The following is a 17,443-nucleotide window of genomic DNA, read 5'->3' on the forward strand; positions in this document are numbered from 1 at the left end:
CTTATTCTTTATTTTGAAACAGGGTCCGGCTACATGGGAGAGGGATGTTTAAGCAGGTCAGCTCTGATTTCTGCCACTTACGACTGAAAGGCTCCTAAATGATAATGAAACTTTCACAGAGAAGGTGGCTCTAAGGTCAGACCTTGGCTGGGAGGGGGCGTCGAGCTAGAGCAAAGGCCCTGAGGAAGGAGGGCGAGCCCTGGAGGCCCCACCCTCGGCTGCGTCTTACCCGCTTCTCATGCGCCATCATGTGGGGACAGTTTTCGGCGGTTACCGTGAGTGTCACGGACTCATTCAGGGACGTGAAGGTAACTGTGATGAAATCCTGGGCCAGCACTGTCAGCCTCATCTGCTCGTTCACCTGCAGGGGAAGAAGGAATCAGCGTCCAGTCGGCCCTGCTTCTGTCTGTCGTCCACCCGCCCCTCCCTGACCCACCATGAAGTATCATACCCTTCTTGGCTTGGGGCTAAAGGTTTGTAAGGAGCTGGGCGCGGTGGAGCACGGTTGTAATCTCAGCATTCGGGAGGCTGCGACAGGAGGATCGCGGTTCGAGGCCAGCCTCAGCTACTTAGTGAGGCCCTCCGCAACTCAGTGAGACCGTTTCTTTTTTCTTTTTTTTGGTGGTACTGGGGTTCCTGGAAGCCCTTGTACCTCGGGCTACACTCCCAGACCTATTTTATACTTTTTTTTTTTTTGGAAACAGGGTCTTTTAAGCCAGCGCGGCTGGCTTCGAACCTGCACAATCCTCCTGTCTCCGCCTCCCAAGCGCGGGGATTACAAGCATGCGCCACCACGCCCGGCCCATGTGAGACCCTGTTTCACAATAAAGAGTAAAAACTAGGGTTGGGGGTGTAGCTCAGAGGTAGAATGCCCTTGGGTTTCATCCCCAGCACCACAAAAGAAAAAGATTTCTAAGATCTTTCTAGCACTTAGACTGAAATTCAGTACAAGACAGAAGAATTTGAGTGTCCTTTTGGGGGGGGCAAGTATCTCTAAATTTTTTGCAGGGGAGTACTAGGGATTGAACCCAGGGGCATTCTACCTCTGAGAGCCACCCTTAGCCCTATTTTTTTATTCTTTCTTTTGAAACAGGGTCTCACTGAGTTGCAAAGGGCCTCACTAAGTAGCTGAGGCTGTTCACGAACCACGATCCTCCAGTCTTGGCCTCCTAGGTCCCCTACTTTTCTTTCTTTTTTTCTCCACACGTAAGAAAAATGGCTTAATAACTGCTTCTTTCGTGGTCGTTTATCACCAACTGCTGGGTCCTCGGGCCCTTTCCACCCTCCTGGAAGGATGCAGAAGTGAAGCTTGGCAGGGCACAGGGTTTGGACCCCATGGTACCACTTCCCACACGGGCAACTTTGCGGAAGACGATTAGCTTCTTGGCGCCTGGGGACATAACGGAATCTATCTCCTGGGGTGCTGTGCGCAGGGTGATTTTGGTGATGCTGGGATTAATTCCAGGGCGCATCTGCCTCTGCGCTACATCCCAGCCCCGTTTTAGTTTTGCAACGGGGTCTTGCTAAGTTGCTGAGGCTGGCTGTGAACCTGCCGTTCCCCCGGCTCAGCCTCCCAAGCCCTGAAATCACAGGCATGTTATGGGGTAAAACATGCGAATGGCTTAGCACCGGCAGCTGTGGCCCGTTACAATCCTCCCGGGGCGGCTTCGTTTCCTCTCCCCTCAGCCTCAGCTTGGAGCATTGCAGAGTCAGCAGTGGCTGGTCATCCACCAGCCAGCCATTGCATCTTAGCCTTTATCCCCAATCTCGTGCCCTTAACAGTCCAGAGAGAGGTGCCACCACTGAGCCCAGTCAGCCCACGGAAGGCCATACGGACCCTGATTCTACCCACACGCCATCATGAAATCATATACAATTCCCTCCTCCTCTCCTCTATCCCTAGAGCCTGTGCCTGAATACCACTGAGTTCTTTTTATTAAAATGGCCTTTCAAAGCCGGGTGTGGTGGCGCACGCTTGGAATCCCAGCATTCGGGAGGCTGAGGCAGGAGGATCGCGATTCGGGGACAGCCTCAGCTACTTAGTGAGGCCCTTTGCAACTCAGCGAGAGCCGGTTTCAAAATAAAGAATAAAAAATAGGGCAGGGGGTGTAGCTCGGAGGTCAAATGCCTCTGGGTTCCATCCTCAGACCCCCCCCCCCCACACACACACACAAAGCCTTTCAAAGCCAGTGTGATGGCGCACACTTGGAATCCCAGTGTTTGGGAGGCCAAGGCAGGAGGTTCGTGCACAGCCTCAGCTACTTAGTGAGGCCCTTTGCAACTCAGTGAGAACCTGTTTCAAAATAAAGAATAAGCCAGGTATGATGGTGCACACTTGGAATCTAAGCATTTGGGAGGCTGACACAGGAAGGTTGTGGTTCGCAGCCAGCCTCAGCTACCTAGTGAGGCCCTTTGGAACTCAGTGAAAACCTGTTTCAAAATAAAGGATAAAAAATAGGGCTGGGGGTGGAGCTTGGAGGTAGAATGCCCCTGGGTTCCATCACCAGGACCACAATAATAATAATAATAATAATAATAATAATAATAATAACAACAACAATAATAATAATAATAGAATAAAAAATAGGGCTGGGGGTGTAGCTCGGAGGTAGAATGTCCCTGGGTTCCATCCCCTGTACCACACACACACACACACACACAAATGGCCTTTCAAAATATGTATGTTGCTGAGCCGGGCGTGATGGCACACGCTTGTAATCCCCGCGCTTAGGAGACTGAGACAGAAGGATCGCACAGGTTCAAAGCCAGCCTCTGCTGGTTTAAAGAGACCCTGTTTACAAATAAAAAATATAAAATAGGTCTGGGAGTGTAGCCTGGAGGTAGAAGGCCCCTGGGTTCCATCCCTAGTACCATTGCTAACATTTTTAATCATGTCAAGACTAACTAGTAACCACCCTCAACTAATCTCTCCACCTGTCCATCCACTGGTCTAGCCTTCTTGTGTTGAACTTTCAAACAAAGGCCGGATCGAGCATCCCTCCCTCTGCTTCAAAGCTAAGCAGCTGGTTCTACTTCGAGTAGAGCTGAACCAGCTCCTAAAGGCTCAGCCTCCCTCAGATAACTAGAAACTGGAAGGAAATACAAAAACCAACGACCCAAAGGCTCTGGAGAGAGAACAGAAGCCGATTTTGAAGAGGAGCCACATGGGAAAAAAGAGCAGCCTGGGGTGGGTTTCTGCTTCACGGGCAACTCCCATGGACAAAACTTTACCATCTTTCTAGCCTGAAGCATCCAAAAATCAGAACCGGGGGCAACCGCACTCTCAGGAAGGCAGGGAGAAAATTCTGGGAGGACCCGGTTTCAAAATAAAGAATAAAAAATAGGGCAGGGGGTATAGCTTGGAGGTAGAATGTCCCTGGGTTCCATCCCCAGACCCACCAAAAAATAAAAATAAAAAAGAGAGCCCAAGCTGGCATGATGGCGGTCACTTGTAATGCCACCATTGGGAGGCTGAAACAGGAGGATTGTGGGTTCGAGGACAGTCTCAGCTACTTAGTGAGGCCCTCTGCAACTCAGTCACACCCTGTTTCAAAATAAAGAAGAAAAAGCCAGGTGTGGTGGTGCATTGTAATCCCCGAGCTTGGGAGGCAGAGACAGGAGGATCGCGCGGGTTCAAAGCCAGACTCAGCAACTTAGTGAGACCCTGTCTCCAAATAAAGTATAAAATAGGTCTGGGAGTGTAGCCTGGAGGTAAAAAAGCCCCTGGGTTCCATCCCCAGCACCACACAAAAAAAGAATAAAAGAAAATAGGGCAGGGGGTATAGCTCAGTGGTCAAATGCCCCTGGGTTCTATTCCCAGACCCGCAAAATAAAAAAATAAAAAAATAAAAGGAGAGGGAGGGGGGGAGAGAGAGACAGACAGAGAGAGAGAGCGCGCGCCCAGAATTCTGTGGGAACTGTCATCCATCTCTCTAGCTTCCCTGAGCCACGTATGAGCAGCGAACTCCATCTTGGAGGAGGAGGAAGAAAAACAGCGACCCGAGACCGGAGCTGCTGCTCACTGCAGAAGAGATAAAGTCTGTGGCTTGAATCCAACCAAGCTCATCATCGCTTACGAGAAGAGTATCAGTACCCTTCAGGGAAATGCACCAGGATTCAGAGGTGCCACGACAGAGCACCGGCAGTGCTGACTCCCAAATCCAAACTGAACTCAACAGGTGAAAACTGAGTAAGAGTGAGCCCTCTTCAAGGACACAGTCCAGAGGCTGAGCACGTGCGGGAGAGTGAACTCGACCCCGAGCTCTCAACCTGCGCAATCTCAACTCGAGATGCGCCCAGACCTAGAAATCAGACTAGAGACTTTGCCATCACTGAAGAAAATGCCGGACCAACTCTGTAACACACAGTCACTGGCAAACTTCCTCAGTAGGAGCCCTAACTCTGAGGAAATAAAACTGAGGACCAATAGATGGGGAAGGCATCAAATGGAACAAAAACTTCCATGCAGCCAGGCGTGGTGGCGCACACTTGTAATCCCAGCATTCAGGAGGCTGAGACAGGAGGATCGTGGTGCGAGGGCAGCCTCAGCTACTTAGTGAGGCCCTCTGCAACTCAGTGAGACCCTGTTTCAAAATAGGGTTTGTTTGTTTATTTATTTATTCATTTTGGTTGTACTAGAGGTAGAACTCAGAGGCTTTCTACCTCTGGGGTATACTCCCAGGCCTATTTTCTATTTTATTTGGAAACAGGGTCTCACTAAGTTGCTGAGAGCCTCACTCAGTAGCTGAGGCTGGCTTCGAACCTGTGTGATGCTCCTGACTCAGCCTCCCAAGGGCTGGGATTACAAGTGTGCGCCACCACGCCGGCTTAAAAATAGAGTTTAAAATAGGGCTGGGAGCCAGGTGTGGTGGTGCACTCTTGTAATCCCAGCACTAGGGAGGCTGAGACAGGAGGATCGCGGTTCGAGGACAGCCACAGCTACTCAGTGAGGCCCTTTGCAACTCAGTGAGACCCTGTTTCAAAATAAAGAATAAAAAGTAGGGCTGGAGCCGGGCGTGGTGGCGCATGCTTGTCATCCCCGCGCTTGGGAGGCGGAGACAGGAGGATCGCGCAGGTTCGAAGCCAGCCACCCGCGCTGGCTTAGGAGACCCTGTTTCTAAATAAAAATATAAAATAGGTCTGGGAGTGTAGCCCGGAGGTAGAAGGGCTTCCAGGAACCCCAGTACCACAAAAAAAAAAAAAAGTAGGGCTGGGGGTATAGCTCAGAGGTAGAATACCCTGAGGGTTCAATCCCCAGGTTGAACAAAACAAACAAACAGAACAAAACAAAACTTCTGTACAGCAAAGAAAACAGTCAAGAGTCTAAGGAAAAAGCCAAAAGAATGAGGGGAAAATCTTCATTTTTTTTTAATAATGTGGACACTAGAAAAAAAATAGGAAACTAAAGGGACTCCAGATAAATGAAGAGATTGACCAGAAACAGTAGAAGGGAATTGGGAGTGGAGGGTGATTCTGAGGGAAGAGTCAGTTCAGGTCATTTCTGCCATGTATGAAGCGATCACTTCCAATCTCACCAGCACGTTCAGCGAGGGGCGGGAAGAGCGGGGTCGTATGGAAGGGATGCGCCAAGTTATACGTGCACGTAGGAAGGTATCGTATCACTTCATTTCTTTCTTGTTCTTAGCTTGTTTTTAAGTGTTTTTTTTTTTTATTGTTGTTCAGGAACTCAGGACCAAACCGGGTGCTACACTTGCCAAGCAAGCGCTAGCCGCTGAGCCACATCCCAGCCCTGAATGTATCGCTTCAGTCTCCCTGGTATATAATTTATAATGCACTGGTAAAAGTAGAAAACAGCGACGCTATCAACTTCTGTAATGGTCTTTTCAGAAAACCAGACTTTACTTTTTGCAGATCGATCTGGGGATGGAAGCCAGGGTGGTCATTCTACCCTGGGTTCCATCCCCAGTAACACACACACACACACACACACACACACACACACACACACACACACAGAGTCAGTATTAGCCGAGCGTGGTGGCGCACGCTTGTCATCCCCGCGCTTGGGAGGCGGAGACAGGAGGATCGCTCAGGTTCGAAGCCAGCCGCGCTGGCTTAAGAGACCCTGTTTCCAAAAATTAAAAAATAGGTCTGGGAGTATAGCCCAGATATAGAAGGGCTTCCAGGAACCCCAGTACCACCAAAAATAAAAAAAAATAAAAATAAAAAGTCAGTATTAGGAAGTACTTGCTGTAAGCTGGCAAAAGAAAAGTTCACTCCCGCCAACCCTGGACTACTGCCCACAAACCTGAACCTCCGAATGAGCCCACAAGCCCCGGACCTGCAGGCAGCCCTGTGCCTTTCGATGCCAGGCAGCCCTGTGCCTCTCGATGCCAGGCAGCCCGCGGGAGGCCACTGCCCAGCCCGTCGGCCTGCCCTACCTGGTACTGCAGGGTCAGCAAAGTCTCCGTCTTCGAGGCCCAGCTCCACTTGTGGACAACATAGCCCTTTTGGTCGTAGGTGGCCCCACCTTCCTCATTCAAGATCAAGACGTAGGGGCATCTGGGAGAGACACAGAAGTGAGAGGCTGTGACCAGGCCTCCTCCCTACAGGCACCAGACGCCAGGCAGGAGGAGCGGAGTCCTGGAGACAGCCATGTTTTCCCCAGGAGCAGGGGCTGAGGCCCCGTAACACCTGTTGATGCTACAGGGGGATTCTGCAGGGAACGGCCAATCTGAGGGAAATAACATCACTGTCAGGCCAAATCCAGGGGCTGAAAGAAAGGAATTTGGTTTCTACCGCCTAGGAATCTGGGCGCACAGGTATCAGGCACCGAAATTGGTGCTGGACGTTCTATACATGAGAGGAAGTCATTTCCTTTAAAAATGGTTCCTTATAAGACTCCAGACCAAAATCAACCTTCAGCCGGCAAAAATACATGCTTCTCTTTTTTATTTTATATTTATTTATTTGCAGGTCTGAGGATAGAACCCAGGAGCATTCAACATCTGAGCTACACCTCCTGCCCTATTTTTTATTCTTTAATTTGAAACAGGGTCTCACTGAGTTGCAGAGGGCCTCACTAGGTAGCTGAGGCTGTCTGCGAACCTCGATCCTCCAGTCTCAGCCTCCCGAATGCTGGGACTACCAGCGTGCGCCGCCATGCCCGGCTTGCTTCTCCTTTTTTTTTTTTTTTTTTTTTTGTGGCACTGGAGATGGAACTCTTCTACCTCCAGGCTACACTCCCAGACCTATTTTATATTTTATTTGGAAACAGGGTCTCTTAAGCCAGTGAGGCTGGCTTCGAACCTGCGTGATCCTCCTGTCTCTGCCTCCCAAGCGCGGGGATGACAAGCGTGCGCCACCACGCCCGGCATGTTTCTCCTTTTTAAAAAGAATTTTTGGTTGGGCATGGTAGTGCACGCTTGTAATCCCAGGACCTGGGAGGCTGAGACAGGAGGATCGCAGGTTTGCAGCCAAGGTTCCACAACTTAGTGAGGGCCTGTTTCCAAATTAAAAAAAAAATTAAAAATAGGGCTGGGAGTGTAGCTCACAGGTAGAATGTCCCTGGGTTTAATCCCTAGTACTGAAAAAATAAAAAGAATTTTTATTTGTGGTACTGGAGATTGAACCCAGGGACATTTTATTTATTTATTTATTTATTGCAGTACTGGGGATGAAACCCAGGGACATTCTACCTCCAAGCTATACCCCCAGCCCTATTTTTTATTCTTTACTTTGAAACAGGGTCTGTGTTGCAAAGGGCCTCACTAAGTAGCTGAGCCTAGCCTTGAACCAAGATCCTCCTATCTCAGCCTTCCAAATGCTGGTATTACAATCATGCACCGCCATGCCTGGCTCCTATTTTTATTTTTGAAATAAGGTCTTGCCGAGTTGTCCAGAGTGTACGTGCTTCTCTTCAGAGAGGCCACAGAAGCCATCCATGCCTCTCAACCACACACTCCTGGTATAAGATACTTTTCACCACTAAAAAATCCTTCCAGGAAAGCTGGGCGTGGTGGCGCACGCTTGTAATCCCAGCATTTGGGAGGCTGAGACTGGAAGATTGTAGTTTGCGGACAGCCTCAGCTACTTAGTGAGACCCTGTCTCAATATAAAGAATAAAAAATAGGGCAGGGGATATAGCTCGGAGGTCAAATGCCACAGGTTCCATCCCCAGACCCGCCAAAAAAAAAAAAAAAAAAAAAAAAAATCCTTCCAGGAGCCAGGGATGGTGGCGCATGCCTGTAATCCCAGTACTCGGGAGGCTGAAACAGGAGGATCATGGGTTCAAAGCCAGCCTCAGCAACATAGCAAAACTATTATCAACCAAGGGAGACCTTGTTTCACAATTTATAAAAAAAAGGGGGGTTGTGGTTAGAGGTAAACCCCCTGGAGGCTGAATACCCTGGGTTCAATTCTCAGTAACAAAATAATAAAGAACCCTTCCGGGAAACTAACCAAGAGCCAAGATTCCCGTTTTCCGGGTACCAGGCGGAGGACGACTTGGGAGTCGCCCTTCTCACTGCAGCACGGATCCAGCAGGCAAGTGCTCAAAGTCGCCATGTTGCTGCGAGAACTCCCTGGGGCCTAGACCTCTGAGCGCTGCCTGGTTCTCCTTCCCCCAGGGACGCAGAGTCAGCACTCCAGTTCCTCCCTGCACTCCAGGGCTACTCCCAGGCCCTGCACGTCCCCCGCCCACTTACTGGGCCTTCAGGTTGTAGTGAACACAGCCCTGGCCTTCGGGGTTAAACTGGGCCAGGAAGGAGAAGGTGGGTGAGTCGTTGAAGAGGGAAGTGATGGTCCTCCCTCTGCAGCAGGTGGGGATCTGACACATGGCGATGTTTCCCGAGGGATAGCTGGCAGAAATGGTCAAGGAGAACTACCAGAAAACTCCCCAGCCTCTCCCCTCCGGGGCCCAGGGAAGTCACTTCACCCATCTGTCTGTCCATCTATCTATCTTCCTTTTTCTTTCTTTCTCTTTCTTTCTTTCTTTTTCTCTCTCCCTCCCCCCTCTCTATCTCTCTCTCATTTTTTATTTCTTATTTATTTTTACTTGTTTATTTATCACAGTGCTGGAGATAGAACCCAGGGACATTCTACCTCCGAGCCACAATCTCAGCCCTATGGTTTTTTGTTTTTGTTTTTGTCGTTAATAGAGATGGAACCCAGGGGCATTCTACCTCTGAGCGATACTCCCAGCCCTATTTTTTAATTTTTATTTTGAAACCAGGTCTCACTGAGTTGCAGAGGGCCTCACTAAGTAGCTGAGGCTGGCTGTGAACCGCGATCCTCCTGTCTCAGCCTCCCAAATGCTGAGATTACAAGTGTGCTCCACCACGTCCAGCTTTATTCTTTATTTTGAAACAGGGTCTCATTGAGTTGCAAAGGGCCTCACTAAGTAGTAGCTGAGGCTGTTTGCAAACAGTGATCCTTCTTGTCTCAGCCTCCTGAATGCTGGGATTACAAGTGTGCACCACCATGCCCAGCTATTTATTTTTTATTTATTTATTTATCACGGTACTGGGGATGAAACCCAGGGACATTCTACCTCCGAGCCACACTCTCAGCCCTATGTTGTTTTTTTTGTGGTTTTTTTTTTTTTCATTACTGGAGATGGAACCCAGGGGCATTCTACCTCTGAGCGACACCCCCAGCCCTATTTTTTAATTTTTATTTTGAAACCAGGTCTCACTGAGTTGCAGAGGGCCTCACTATGTAGTAGGCTGGCCGCCAACTGTGATTCTTCCTGTCTCAGCCTCCCGAATACTGGGATTACAAGCGTGCACCATCACGCCCGGCTCCTATTTTTTCTTCTTTATTTCGAAACAGGGTCTCACTGAGTTGCAGAGGGCCTCACTAAGTAGCTGAGGCTGTCCGCGAACCGCGATCCTCCTGTCTCAGCCTCCCGAGTGCTGGGATTCCAAGTGTTTGCCCGGCTTGCTTCGCCCCTCTTTAACGACCTTTCTGAATTTTGCATACATGTCACAACTGAAGGATGCTGGACCACAGCCACCCCCCTCAGGGTTTTCCTGTATCTTCTTTCTGTTCTTTACTAGTAGTAGAACTCTACTTCATAGAGAAGTAGGGTTTCTCTCCCCTCCCCCTGGGTTTGATGGATTTTGGGGGATAAAACCCATCAAATCAGGGGTTACTTTCGGTGTTAAAATGAGCCAAGTCCTAGGGAAATCAGGAGGAGTTGGTTACCCTACGGAGGAGGATTCCAAGCCCGTGAAGACATTTTCTGTGTTTCATACCGAGGCTACAGTGGAGACAGAGCCCAGTGGGAAGCGGTGAATGGGTCCCTTTATGGTCAGAATAACAACGAGACTTCTTTGACAGGGAACTTAAACTCGGAACTCCCACTTCTGTCCAGAGGAGGCAAAAGAGAGTGAGGGTGGGGGCTGTTCCCAGGCAAGCTGGGTTGGCAGCTTGGCCCCTGCAAAGGGATCAGAGCGCTTGGGAGCCTGAGACACGATGACTGCAGGTTTGCAGCCGGCCTCAGCAACTCAGTGATGCCCTGTTTCAAAATAAAATATAAGCTGGGCAAGGTGGCACATGTTTGTAATCCCAGCATTTGGGAAGCTGAGACAGGAGTATCTCGGCTTGGGCACAGCCTCAGCTACTACTTAGTGAGGCCCTCTGCAACTCAGTGAGACCCTGTTTCAAAGTAAAGAATAAAAAGTAGGGCTGGGGGTGTAGCTTGCGGGTAGAATGCCTCTGGGTTCCATCCCCAGTCCTGCAAAATTAAAATACAAAAATAAAAATAAAAATATAACAATAAGCTGGGAATGATGGCCCATGCTTGTAATCCCAGCATTTGAGAAGCCGACACAGGAGGATCTTGATTTGGGGTCAACCTCAGCTACTAGTGAGACTCTCTGCAACTCAATGAGCCCGTTTCAGAAGAAAGAATAAAAGCTGGGGGTGTAGCTCAGAGGTAGAATGCCCCCTGGGTTCCATCCCCACGATGGCAATAAATAAGTAAATAAATAAATAAATAAATGCGTATTTCTGGGGAGGGTCTATAGTTTCCATCAAACTCTCAAGGACAGCAATATATCTTCTTCTGCTACTTGCACGGCTGCGAGTGGAACCAGGCAGACCTGGCTCACAGAGCCATCGGGCACTTGGACGGCCCACAGAGGGGAAGGCCCCGTGGCTTAGGTTGGCAAGGACCCCAGGGCTGAGCTACTAAGTCAGGGATGAGAAGCAAAGACTTCAGAGCATCGAGGGCCTCCCTGCTCCTCCTCTGAGCCGGAGGTGAACCGTCCTGTCTGTAACTCTCCCCTGGTACATCCCCCAGGGCAGGTATCTGCACAGACCGGCTTCTCCCAGGTAGGGAGCTGACCAGCTGGGAGATTTCTATTGCTCTGAACTGAACCCACCTCGAAGCTGGAAACTTAGAACCTTTTCCCTGGGACCCTGCTAAGCTCTTAGAGGGCCCAAGCTCCAAGGGGCCCAAGGAAAATACTGGGGCTGAGCTGGGCGTGGAGGTGCAGGCTTGTAATCCCAGCATTTGGGAGGCTGAGACAGGAGGATCGCGGTTCGAGGACAGCCTCAGCTACTTAGTGAGGCCCTTTGCAACTCAGTGAGACCCTCTTTCAAAATAAAGAATAAAAAAATAGGGCTGGGACTTAAATCAAAGGATATTAGACGAAGGAGGAGCCATCGTAGAAGGTGTAGTGGAACTTGCTGGCCTTCTTGGACATCTTCCAGTCTTGAGAATGCCGGCTGTGGTGAGGCGTGTGGAGGGCGGACTGGTAAGGGATGGAAGTCTGGGCACAGGCAGGTTGAGAGGCCTGGGCGCCCGCGGCCTGGACGTCCCCTTTGGAGGCCGGCGTCGAGTGGCAGGGCAGCTTGGCGCGGTAGTTGCGTAAGATCGCGGGGTAGGAGATACTGGTCCCTTTCCACGAGGCCCTTTCGGCTTCTCTGCAGGGGAGGAGAAGCACACAACTTGTAGCCACTCGCCTCCTGCTCACCAGGCAGGGTCGCCACAGCTCCTCCCGTCACCCAGGACTCCCATCCAGGGAGCAACCCATCTGGATGTCTTGAGTTTTGTGAGCCTTTCAGGATTTTTTTTTTCTTTTGGTAGAAGAAAGTTGGCCAAATTATGTTAATTAACACAAGCCAGGTGTGGTGGCACATGCTCGGAACCCCAGTATTTGGGAGGCTGAGACAGGAAGATCACAGTTCCTGGGGAAGCCTCAGCTACTTAGGCCCTTTGCAACTCAGTGAGACCCCTGTTTCAAAAGAAAGAGTAAGAAATAAGGCTGCGGGTGGAGCTCAGAGGTAGAATGCTCCTGGGTTCCATCTCCAGTACTGCAAATAAATAAATAAATAAACAAAGAAACAAATAAATAAATAAATAACCAAACTAACTAAAAAATAGGGCTGGAGGTGTAGCCAGTGGGGTTCCATACCCAGTATCACAAAAAAAGGAAGGAAGGAAGGAAGGAAGGAAGGAAGGAAGGAAGGAAGGGGTTGAAGCTCAGAGGCGGAATGCCCCTGGCTTCAAACCCAGCACCACACACACAAAAAAAGGGAGCAAAATAAAGAATAAAAAATAGGGCCGGGGATGTGGCTTGGAGGTAGAATGCTTCTGGGTTTCCGTCCCCAGTGTCGCCTCCCCCAAAAAAATGAACACTCGGGAAAACAGAAGCTGGGCACGAGTCACAGAAAGAGGGACGGGGGAGGCAGCCCACCAGGAGACGGGCGCCACCCTCCTGGGTACCAGGCCTGCGGGGCAGTGGGCGCCGGGCAATCCCCTGCCTCTGTTTCCTTATTTGGAAAATAAACAGGCAGGACCAGTCATGGCCGTGCGTCTCGTGGCTTCCTGGACTCGTGGCCAACGCGGGGCTTTCTGAGAACGCGAGAACGTCGCCCCCCAGCCGGCACTCACATGTGGCGACACATCTCTTGTAGCCTCTCCCGGGCTTCGGGGCAGGGGTCGGTCAGCTCCAGGACGGGAGAGGGTCCCTCTCCTTGCTGCAAGGGAGACACGCTGATGTCCTCTACCGCCTTTGATTTGCCTGTAGTTAAAGGCGAAAAGCTTAGGGGAGGTGTCGGGCAGGTTTCTCCCGCATCGAGCTCCACTGGGAGGAGTGTTTATTCTCCCCGGCGATGGGCATCACCGGCCGCTCCTGTGGGGCAGTGTCCGGCGGGATTGTTAGGGGATGTGAGGCCCTGACAAACACCAAGAGATGGGACGGCTGGGGAGCCGCAGAGCGGAAATAACATTAGCCGGGCGTGCTGGCGCGCGCTCGTAATCCCAGGATTGGGGAGGCTGAGACAGGAGGATGGCGGTTCGTGGACAGCCTCGGCTACTACTTAGTGAGGTCCTTTGCAAAGCAGTGAAACCCTGATTCTAAATAAAGAATAAAAAATAGGGCTGGGGGCGTTGCTAAGAGGTAGAATGCCCCTGGGTCCCATCCCCAGTATCACACGCACAAAAAATAGGGCTGAAGGTGTTACTCGGAGGTAAAATGCCCCTGGATTCCATCCCTCGTGCGGGAATGCCTCTGGCCGCCCCAGAACCACCGCCTTCTTACCAAAAAGGGGAAGGCAAGTCACAGCCAGTCAGGGGTGGGGGCAGAAATAAAACCCAAGCTTGACAATTTCCAGCCTTACCTCTAAGCGTCCGAGGCAGTCACTGGCAAAGAGAGTTTCTGCACCCCATCATCTCCGACCCTGAACCTCCCGCCTGTCATGACGGCTCAGCAAGGGAAGCTGGGAAGGCTCCAGGCCCGGCCTGCTCCTACAGGCCTCTTGTGTCTTCTCTGAGCTTCATGGCACAACATGGCTGCCTATGGCTTGCCCTCACCCACCACCTGGTCTCTCTCACGCCCCTGTTTCCTGGTGGGTCTTCGCTGACGGGACAGGGGGTCCTTTAGGGCTTTGTTTCCACCTCTGAACACCAGCCTGATTTGGAACAACATCGGCCAACATGCACGGGCAGCTGGAAATCTCATCTTCCAGCCTCATCGCCCACAACTGCCACCACCGCCGCCACCAACGCTCACGGATCTTTCTGGAAGCCCCTTTTTACCTGACTTCTTTTTGATCTCCCTTACTGTCGAGAGAGAGAAACTGAGGCAGGATGTAGAAGACTGGTAGGTGAGCTGGTAAGGCGAGTTCACGCCCACGGCAGAGATGTTCGTGAGGGACTCTGGAGAGGGCGACAGCGGGCTCTGCTTTTGCAATGTTCACTGTTTTTCAATCAAAGTGTAGCCGGCAAAGCCGGGCATGGTGGCTTGAACCCAGTAATCCTAGTACTTGGGAGGCAGAGACAGGAGGATCGCGGGTTCAAGGACAGCCTCCGCCAGTAGTGAGACTCTCATCAACTTGGCGTGACCCTGGGTCCAACTAAAGAATAAAATCCACCGCACACTCACCACCACCACCAAAAATGTTTAATAAAATAAAAGGAAAAAAACAAAGAATAAAAGGGCCAGGAGTATCACTCAAAGGTAGAATGCCCTTGGGTTTAATCCCTAGAGCCAATAAAATAAAATGGAAAAAAAAAGAAAAACAAAAAACTTAATATAGATTTCTTGTATTTATTTATTTATTTATTTATTTATTTATTTTTGTGGTCCTGGGGGTGGAACCCAGGGGCCTTCTAGCTATGGGCTATACTCCAAGACCTATTTTATACCTTATTTGGAAACAGGGTCTCACTAAGTTGCTGAGAGCCTCACTAAGTAGCTGAGGCTGGCTTCGAACCCGCGCGACCCTCCTGTCTCCGCCTCCCAAGCGCTGGGATTACAAGTGTGCGCCACCACACTTAATTATTTATTTTACTTATTTATTTTACAGTACTGGGGATGAAACCCAGGGGCATTCTACCTCTGAGTGATACTCCTGGCCCTATTTTTTAGTCTTTATTTTGAAACAGGGTCTCACTGAGTTGCTGAGGGCCTCACGAAGTAACTGAGGGTATCCGCGAACTGCGATTCTCCAGTCTCAGACTCCCAAATGCTGGGCGTGCCACCACGCCTGACTTTGCAATTTTTTTTTTTTTTTGAGGTACAGGGGATGGAACCCAGGGGCATTCTACCTTTGCGCTACACCTCTCCAGCCCTATTTTTTATTCTTTATTTGGAAACAGGGTCTCACTGCATTTCATTGCACAGGGCCTAAATTACTGAGGCTGTCCTTGAACTGCAATCCTCCTGCCTCAGCCTCCCAAATGCTGGGATTACAAAAGCATGCAAGTTTTAAAAACTGGCCCTTCCCTGCAGATAAAAAACAGCTCTAGGATATGACCCAGAAGGAGAGCTGCTAGGCTGTGGGGTGGAGACCTCTCCTGCCCAATACATCGCCCCAGACTATTTTCCCTGGGAAAGGACCTTGATTTTTCCGCTCACCTAGAATGTCTGAGAATCGGTTGTTCCACATCCACCTCCACCCTGGAGACGAGGACCTCTCCATCTGCGGTTGCCAATCTCGGTCCCTTCCACCTACGGCTGATGCCCGGGTACCCACCTTTGCCCAAGGGTCCCACACTGTAGCCATTTCTCCCAACGGTGCCGATCAGGAATTTGAAGGCCTTCTCCTTGGCGTCCACAAAGCGCCTGGTGATGTCCAGGGGATTGGCACCTACAGAAGAAATCAGTCGGCCGGGCACCGTGGCGCACGCCTGTATTCCCAGTACTTAGGAGACGGAAGCAGGGGGATTGCAGGTTCGAGGCCAGCCTCGGCAGGTGACGAGACTCTCGTCCACCCAGTGAGACCCTGTTTCAGAACAAAATATAAACAGGGCTGGCGTGTGGCTTGGAGGTTCAATCCCCAGTGTCTGTCTGCCCCCCCCCCTCTCTCTCTCTCACACACACACACACACACACACACACACACACACAATGAAGTGCTTTTGTTCCAGCATGGTTGGGGGGATGCTTCCAGGAAAGGGCCATTTCCTAACGTAAGTGTGAGGGGCTTCTCAGGAGCCCCTCAGTCATCCTGTCTCCCTCATCTTTTTCTCGTCCTGCCGCTGAGCCCGGGTACCAAGGATGTAGGACCTGAAAGCACGTGCATCTGAAAGAGAAGGTGCTTGGGGCTGACCCTCACCGTGAGGGCTCAACTCCCTGTTCCAGGCTCCGACCATTTCTCATTCATTCATTCATTCATTCATTCATTCATTCATGTACTGTGGAGGGAACCCAGGGGCATTCTACCTCCAAGCGACACCCCCAGCCCTATGTTTTATTCTTTATTTTGAAAGAGGGTCTCACTGAGTTGCAGAGGGCCTCACTCAGTATCTGAGGCTGTCCACAAACTGCGATCCTCCTGTCTCAGCCTCCCAAGTGCTGAGATGACAAGGGTGCACCACCATGCCTGGCCCTATTTTTTATTTGGAAACAGGGCCTCACTAAGTAGCTGAGGGCTTTGCTAAGTTCCTGAGGCTGGCTTTGAACCTGCAATCCTCCTATCTCAATCTCCCAAGCATTGGGATGACAAGCGTGTGTCACTACACCCAGCTTGCACCCGTATTTGTGTGTGTGTGCAGGGGGTGGTACTGGGGTGGAACCCAGAGGCTTTTCTACCTCCAGGCTACACTCCCAGACGTATTTTATTCTTTATTTGGAGACAGGGTCTCACTAAGTTGCCGAGAGCCTCACTAAGTAGCTGAGTCTGGCTTTGAACCTGCACGATCCTCCTGTCTCAGCCTCCCAAGCGCGGGGATGACAAGCGTGCGCCACCACGCCCGGCTCTTGCACCCGTATTTTGACAACAGCCCGTCACACGAGATCACGTGTGGAATTTTCTCCTGTGGTATCATGTCAGTGGCCAAAAAGTTTCCAAATTTGGAACATTCCAGATTTCAGATTAGAACCAGCACGGTGGCACACGCTTGTAATCCCAATACTTGTGAGGCTAAGACCGGAGGGTCATGGTTCGTGGACAGCCTCAGCTACTTAGTGAGGCCCTTTGCAACTCAGTGAGACCCTGTTTCAAAATAAAGAACAAAGCCGGGCGTGGTGGTGCTGGCTTGTAATCCCTGCACTTGGGAGGCTGAGACAGGAGGATCACGAGGGTTCAGAGCTACTGAGTGAGGCTCTCAGCAACTTAGTGAGACCCTGTTTCCAAATAAAGTATAAAATAGGTCTGGGAGTGTAGCCCGGAGGTAGAAAAGCCCCTGGGTTCCACCCCCAGGACCACACACACACACACACACACACACACACACACTCACTCAAAAGGAAGAGCCGTGAATCCTTAAATACCATCAAAGTAATAATAATAATAATGAATAAAAAATAGGGCTGGGGGGTGTGGCTCAGAGGTAGAAGGTCCCTGGGTTCCATCCCCAGTACTGAAAAAAAAAAAGAAAGAAAAATTAAAAATAAGATTTCGGATCCGGGATGCTCGATGTATACCCACAGACCCTAGAGACACTGTAGACATGAGACCAGCGCTCCAGACTGCAGATCAGAACGGGCATGGTGGTGCGCGCTTGGGCCAGAAACAGCGCAACGGCAGC

General features: G+C 50.6%; 1 protein-coding gene across 1 annotated transcript in view; it reads right to left on the bottom strand.

The window, feature by feature from the left end:
• LOC308278461 (uncharacterized protein C3orf20) overlaps nucleotides 1-17,443 on the bottom strand; it is a gene marked incomplete at both ends in the record, with an annotated part of 37,471 nt that overhangs the window by 19,540 nt on the left and 488 nt on the right. The window contains 7 exons of the mRNA XM_080718235.1: nucleotides 230-361; nucleotides 6,402-6,522; nucleotides 8,667-8,819; nucleotides 11,614-11,892; nucleotides 12,863-12,992; nucleotides 14,009-14,128; nucleotides 15,427-15,561. Of these exons, the coding sequence (XP_080574361.1) occupies nucleotides 230-361; nucleotides 6,402-6,522; nucleotides 8,667-8,819; nucleotides 11,614-11,892; nucleotides 12,863-12,992; nucleotides 14,009-14,128; nucleotides 15,427-15,561 (1,070 nt within the window). The remainder of the gene's footprint in view (nucleotides 1-229; nucleotides 362-6,401; nucleotides 6,523-8,666; nucleotides 8,820-11,613; nucleotides 11,893-12,862; nucleotides 12,993-14,008; nucleotides 14,129-15,426; nucleotides 15,562-17,443) is intronic.

The sequence above is a fragment of the Muscardinus avellanarius genome (genome assembly GCF_963383645.1).
Source record: "Muscardinus avellanarius genome assembly, chromosome: 22".
Taxonomy (NCBI): Eukaryota; Metazoa; Chordata; class Mammalia; order Rodentia; family Gliridae; genus Muscardinus; species Muscardinus avellanarius.